This window comes from Ahaetulla prasina, chromosome 2, assembly GCF_028640845.1.
Source record: "Ahaetulla prasina isolate Xishuangbanna chromosome 2, ASM2864084v1, whole genome shotgun sequence".
Taxonomy (NCBI): domain Eukaryota; kingdom Metazoa; phylum Chordata; class Lepidosauria; order Squamata; family Colubridae; genus Ahaetulla; species Ahaetulla prasina.
In genome coordinates, this window is record NC_080540.1 from 125204892 (window position 1) to 125211919 (window position 7028).

The 7028-nt window shown below is 38.0% G+C and overlaps 1 protein-coding gene across 1 annotated transcript in view; it reads left to right on the forward strand.

Annotated features, from left to right (window-relative positions):
- Positions 1-7028, forward strand: part of LOC131190049 (myosin-1B) — a 34277-nt gene that overhangs the window by 24396 nt on the left and 2853 nt on the right. The window contains exons 26-37 of the mRNA XM_058166912.1: positions 8-397; positions 1351-1477; positions 1886-2004; positions 2827-3023; positions 3272-3455; positions 3561-3726; positions 4329-4453; positions 4959-5267; positions 5585-5788; positions 6366-6491; positions 6576-6746; positions 6835-6939. Of these exons, the coding sequence (XP_058022895.1) occupies positions 8-397; positions 1351-1477; positions 1886-2004; positions 2827-3023; positions 3272-3455; positions 3561-3726; positions 4329-4453; positions 4959-5267; positions 5585-5788; positions 6366-6491; positions 6576-6746; positions 6835-6939 (2223 nt within the window). The remainder of the gene's footprint in view (positions 1-7; positions 398-1350; positions 1478-1885; positions 2005-2826; positions 3024-3271; positions 3456-3560; positions 3727-4328; positions 4454-4958; positions 5268-5584; positions 5789-6365; positions 6492-6575; positions 6747-6834; positions 6940-7028) is intronic.

Sequence of the window (7028 nt, forward strand, 5' to 3'; positions counted from 1 at the left end):
TCTCTAGGCTCGTATTGAGGAATTGGAAGAGGAGATTGAGGCAGAACGGGCATCTCGCGCCAAAGCAGAGAAACAGAGGGCTGATCTCTCCAGGGAACTTGAAGAGATCAGTGAGCGTCTGGAGGAAGCTGGTGGAGCAACCGTAGCTCAGATTGAGATGAACAAGAAACGTGAGGCAGAATTTCAGAAAATGCGCCGGGACCTTGAAGAGGCCACCTTGCAGCATGAAGCCACCGCTGCTGTCCTCCGCAAGAAGCACGCAGATAGTGCAGCTGAACTTGGGGAACAAATTGATAACCTGCAGCGAGTGAAGCAAAAGCTGGAGAAGGAGAAGAGTGAACTGAAGATGGAGATCGATGATCTTGCAAGCAATATGGAATCTGTCTCTAAAGCTAAGGTATCCTATAGAAATATAGTATAGGTAATGGTTCCATTAGGCACAGTCAGGATCTAATTAAAATCATTTGATTTATTTAAAAATGTGGGCAAAGCAGTTTTCAGTAATTCTTATGCATATATAAGCATATGAATGTATAAAAATATGGTGCTATAAGTAAGCAATTAATATTTATATTGAATTTCCAGATTCTAAAATAATTTTAAAAGATACCCACAAACCTTTTGCTTATGATTTATATTTATGAAATGTGTGTTACAACAGATATGTTCATTTGCATAATTTTTAAGCTATGTGTATAAAATTTACAAACTGTACAAGACAGACGTGATTTCTGCTTTGAAATAGATGATGGGCTAAATATAAGATACGGGAGCATGCCACTTCAGTTATATACTCTGAAGACAATTCTCACTATCTATTAGTTTTAAGAGTTTGGCACTTGATTTTTTAAAAACTGCTTTGTAATTAACTGGGCTTCTGAAGCAAATTCTGGTACTATATCCTTTGTATAGTATCAGAATTGTTATTGTTAAAACTCTAAAGGACAAAATGTTATCTAGAAATATTTTAAAACAGAAAGAACTATTTTTGATTTATAAGTTAAATACATTTTATCAGTGGTGGGATTCAAATAATTTAACAACCAGTTCTCTACCCTAATGATTTCGTCCAACAACCAGTTCACCAAACTGCTCAGAAAGTTAACAATCGGTTCTCCCGAAGTGGTCCGAACTGGCTGAATCCCACCACTGCATTTTATCCATCCTCCCATCTGAAATTTCCTTTTTGATTCTAGTGTAATACAGCTAGCATCTGAGGAAGACAAAAGACATTGGGGGCTGCCTATTTTATACAGATAAACATTTTATTTTTAAAGAAACATTAAAAGTCTCTGCTGGAAACTGTGTGCTCAGTATATGAAAGGCCACTTTTTTTTTTTTTACATTTAGGCAAATCTTGAGAAGATAAGCCGTACATTAGAAGACCAACTCAGCGAGCTTAAAACAAAGGAGGAAGAACATGTGCGCACAATTAATGACCTCAATGCTCAAAGAGCACGTTTGCAGACAGAAACTGGTAATGCAAAATTGTGTTATTCTGTAATATTTTGCCATTATAAACATTAGTTTATTTATAATACTTGAATCCATCCTCCCTCCCTCCCTCCCTTCCTTCCTCCTAGAGAAATTTGTGCAATATTCTTGTCCACATTTTTTACTAGAGTTTATCCTAACCCTGTTTCTAGGACTGAGCATGTGGCCAAGAATCACCCAGCTGGGTTCATGCCTAAGGCAGGACTGCAAGTCACAGTTGTCCAATTTCTAGCCTAGAGTCTTTAATCACCACACCAAACTAATTTGCCTCTTGTTTCTACACTTGTTTGAAGTTGAAAATAAATCCTACTAATTTCAAGGGGATGTATTAGTTATTCTTGCTCTTTGTGACCATTATAAAACTAACTATAATCAAATGTCATTTATTTAGGTGAACTGTCCCGCCAAGTAGAGGAAAAAGATGCATTGATTTCTCAACTCACAAGAGGCAAACAAGCCTTCACACAGCAGATTGAAGAATTGAAGAGGCAGCTTGAGGAAGAAGTGAAGGTGTGAAATTTGTCTATGCATTGCATAGATCTTATGCATCTTTCGGTACTGCAGTATTGCTGTGAATAATGTGTGCATTATTTCTATAGTTATGTTTTTATATTTTAAACTGTTGTTAGACATCCAGCATCATCAATTTAAGCTGGATGGCCAAATAGATGATAGATAGATAGATAGATAGATAGATAGATAGATAGATAGATAGATAGATAGATAGGTAGATAGATGGGTTTCAGCAGGTTCTGACCAGTTCTGGAGAACCGGTAGCAGAAATTTTAAGTAGTTCAGAGAACCGGTGGTAAAAATTCTGACTGGCCCTGCCTCCATCTATTCTCTGCCTCCCAAGTCCCAGCTGATTGGGAGGAAATGGGATTTTGCAGTAACCTTCCCCTAGAGTGGGGTGGGAATGGAGATTTTACAGTATCCTTCCCCTGCCATGCCCACCAAGCCACACCCACAGAAACGATAGTAAAAAAATTTGAAACCAACCAATGGATAGATAGATAGATAGATAGATAGATGATGGATGATGGATGGATGGATGGATAGATGAAAAAAAATTAATGAAGAAGGAATTGCTCTATAAATTGGGTATTAGGTAAGTTCAGATATGGAATGGACCTAGGAGAGTTTAATATATTTGTTTTACATTTTAAACAGCTCCTGTTCAGCAATTTTGTCAATAAAGCAAACTAAACAATGTAAATAGATTTCAGATTGAAAAAAAAAACAGACATGGCAAACATATTAAGGTAAAGGTAAAGCATAGAAAGGTTAAAAACAAAATTCTGAAAATCACTCTTACTAATTTTTTTCTCTCAGGCCAAAAATGCCCTGGCACATGGCTTGCAGTCAGCTCGCCATGACTGTGATTTGCTTCGGGAGCAGTATGAAGAGGAGCAGGAAGCCAAGGGTGAGCTTCAACGGTCATTGTCTAAAGCCAATAGTGAAGTTGCTCAATGGAGGACCAAATATGAAACAGATGCTATCCAGCGCACAGAAGAGTTAGAAGAAGCCAAGTAAGTGAAAATGTGTTTGTGTGTGGCAAAAATGTGTCTGTGATACATACATATACATTTGATTATAAAATGGGTCTACATGTAAGTGCTGAGGTCAAGTTACCTACAAGGTTTGTGCTGCCGTCAGAGTGATGGGCACAAATGACATTATTGCACATGATAACATGAAAGAAGGCTCTTATACCAATGTGTTGGGGTATTATTATCCCAGGCCTCCCTTAATATGGTCTGTAATTATATTCTATCAGGAAAAAGCTTGCTCAGCGTCTGCAGGAAGCTGAGGAACATGTAGAAGCTGTGAATTCCAAATGTGCTTCCCTGGAGAAGACCAAGCAGAGGTTGCAGAATGAAGTGGAGGACCTGATGATTGATGTAGAAAGATCCAATGCAGCTTGTGCAGCTCTGGATAAGAAGCAGAAGAACTTTGATAAGGTAATTTGAGCTGTTGTTATCATTATCGTTGTTTTAAAGGTGAAATGCACTGCATACAAGTTTTAAGTTTAATTAACTTATTTCTTGCCGTTTTTGTTTTTTTAGATTCTGGCAGACTGGAAACAAAAATACGAGGAAGCTCAATCTGAACTGGAAGCTTCCCAGAAGGAGTCTCGGTCTCTGAGCACAGAGCTCTTCAAGATGAAGAATGCATATGAGGAATCCTTGGATCACCTGGAAACTCTGAGGCGCGAGAACAAGAATCTCCAGCGTAAGCTGTTTTTCTTTTAGTCATGGATAGAACTATGAATCTACTAACTGGGAGAGCTAAGAAAATAAATTGGATGATGCAGAACTGCCTTTGAGTTCTTTTGTTGTTTGAGGCAAATAATATACCTCATTTGAGGTAACCATGGATGGTCATATTATTTTAGTACCCAATGCAGAAAATCCCTTCAAGTGTTTTTCTTCTTTAAAGTAGTAAAAAAAAAAAAAGACAGTAGCAACAGCAGCTAGCTGATGTTTCACAATATTGAAATAAATATATCCTATATGGTTGAAATATCTTCATACTGTCCTTTAACCCAAGGCTGGAATAACTATGCACATGCATTATTTTTATGTATGTTCCTGGTTGATGTGGCAAAAAGCAGAGTAATTTTTTTGTCTTGTTTAACTTATAAAACTCTCTGATAATTAGTTCTTATAAGAAAGCAATATAAACTTTGCTTTATGCCAATGATCTAACAATGCAGAACAATTCAAATATTAATCATATTTACCCATAAACTGAAGAGCAAGGATGAATGATGAAAATTGCCAATGCTGTCTATATTTTCTTTTCTTTTTTTTTATCTTGTGTAAAATCAACAGAGGAGATATCTGACCTAACGGAACAGATTGCTGAGGGAGGAAAGGCCATCCATGAACTAGAGAAAGTGAAGAAGCAGATTGAACAGGAGAAGGGTGAACTCCAGGCTTCCTTAGAAGAGGCTGAGGTAATTGTGTCATTATTCGTAGAAAAGTGAATAACATTTTAAATAATTAAACAGGCTACTTAAAGGACTGTAAGAGAATAGGTGGGCACTTACCAGATCAGTGCAAAATCCCATTTACCCTAATAGTTTGTTGACCAGCAGGAAGTCTTTACTTTTTTTTTTTTTGGAATACTTTACCTGACTCTGTGGTCTCTTCCCAAAATCCCCAAAGCTTTAACCAAAAACTTTCTCCTAATCTGAAGACACCATGAGAAGCAGACAGCAATCGGTCTATTATCACAGTATTTAGCAGCATGCATCCATATGCTAATTAATGTTCTCTAAGAATAAAAATTTCATTTTTAAATTTCATTTTAAAAAATCTGTAAGTTGATTAATTGGATATATCTTGATTCTGTTCAGGAACATGGAAAAACAACCATCTGAATTCATTTTTCTCCAGAGAACATATACTTTTGGAAGCTCCTATTGTATGGCTATATAAATTTGTCTTTTATCCTTTAAGGCCTCTCTGGAACACGAAGAGGGCAAACTCCTGCGCATCCAACTTGAGCTCAACCAGGTGAAAGCTGACATCGACAGAAGAATTGCAGAGAAAGATGAAGAAATTGATCAGCTGAAGAGGAATCACCTGAGGGTGGTAGAGTCCATGCAGAGCACATTGGACGCTGAGATTAGGAGCAGGAATGATGCCCTGCGTCTTAAGAAGAAGATGGAGGGAGATCTGAATGAGATGGAGATCCAACTGAGCCATGCCAACCGTCAAGCTGCTGAAGCACTAAAGAATCTCAGGAACACACAAGGACTGCTCAAGGTACATACATACTTCTATATTTTATTTTTTTATTTTTTTATTAAATTTGTTTGCTGCCCATCTTACCACCAGGCAACACTGGGTGACTTACAACATCAAAAACAATAAAACCACAAAAGTAAATATTTCTAGTACCAATAAAAATACAAATTGTATTTTAAAGATGGGGAGGGATGGAGCAGGATGCATGGTGTAGTGCGAGGTGAGATCGTCTCTTATTCCTCAAGTACCTCCAGTATGATAATCAAGAAAGAGTTGCATTTTTCCCTTGTATTGCAACCAATTCCCAAGACAAATATTGCCATATCCTGTTTTAGGATACCCAAATACATCTGGATGATGCTTTGAGAAGCCAGGATGATCTGAAGGAACAAGTGGCCATGATTGAGCGCAGAGCAAACCTCATGCAGGCTGAGATTGAGGAGCTCCGGGCAGCTCTGGAACAGACAGAGAGGGCCAGAAAGGTGGCTGAACAGGAACTTCTGGATGCCAGTGAACGGGTGCAGCTCCTCCATACCCAGGTAAGTGAGCAATCATAACATTGATGACCCGCATTAATGTAAGACGGCAAACAGGCAAAATATAAATATGAACTTGTAGAGGTTGATGCAATTTTTAAAAGAAGGATGTGATGTAGATTCCCATGAGAGCTCTGGTATTTATTTGAAACTTTTGTATGTTGCTCTTTAATTGAAAAACACAAGTAAAGGAGTAAAGAGAGAAGAGCATCTCCGCTTCAAAGCTTGCATTTTAAAAAGCACAACTAAAGAGGATAATTAGTGAAGATAAAACAAGAAATTAAGCAAATTTGGCACCAGTTCTTAATACTTATATAAGACGTCTCAGCTCTGCCAGACTGAGTGTAGTTGGTTCTACCCACAGCAGAATCAGTGGAGGACCTGTTCTGCCACATCTTGTTCCTCTGTAGCATGAGGGGACATTAAAGCAGGCTGGTCTCATCATAATAGCATAATTTCTATAGTGTATTTTTAATAACTACAAATATGTTCGGCAATATTTTTTAACAAAAAGAATAGAAACCCAAATGATAAAGTCAGCCTTCTTGCTTTACAAAAGGCCTGTTCTTCCCCCAAACAGAATACCAGCTTGATCAATACCAAGAAGAAGCTGGAAACGGATATTTCACAAATCCAGACTGAAATGGAGGAATCTATTCAGGAGGCACGCAATGCAGAAGACAAGGCCAAGAAAGCCATCACAGATGTGAGCTGGAACACTTTTCCTTTAAAACTCTTTTAAAACTGGTCTGAATGGTTTTCTGAATGGTAGTTATTTCTCTGTAAATAGGCAGCTATGATGGCAGAAGAACTGAAGAAGGAACAAGACACCAGTGCCCATTTGGAGAGGATGAAGAAAAATCTAGAGCAGAGTGTGAAGGATCTGCAGCACCGTCTTGATGAGGCAGAACAGCTGGCAATGAAGGGTGGCAAGAAGCAGCTCCAAAAATTAGAGCATAGAGTATGTATTCCTTGTATGCACCTTCATGCATTTCTAACCATATAATAAAGCTTACTGATGAAAGGGCTAAATGTTTATTGTATTTCAGGTGCGTGAATTGGAAGCTGAGGTTGATAATGAGCAGAAGCGTAGTGCTGATGCCATTAAAGGTGTTCGTAAATATGAGAGACGAGTAAAGGAGCTGACTTACCAGGTGAGGGAAGAGATTTTTTGATACCTTTGAATCCATCTATCATCTATCTATCATCTGTCTATCTATCTATCTATCTATCTATCTATCTA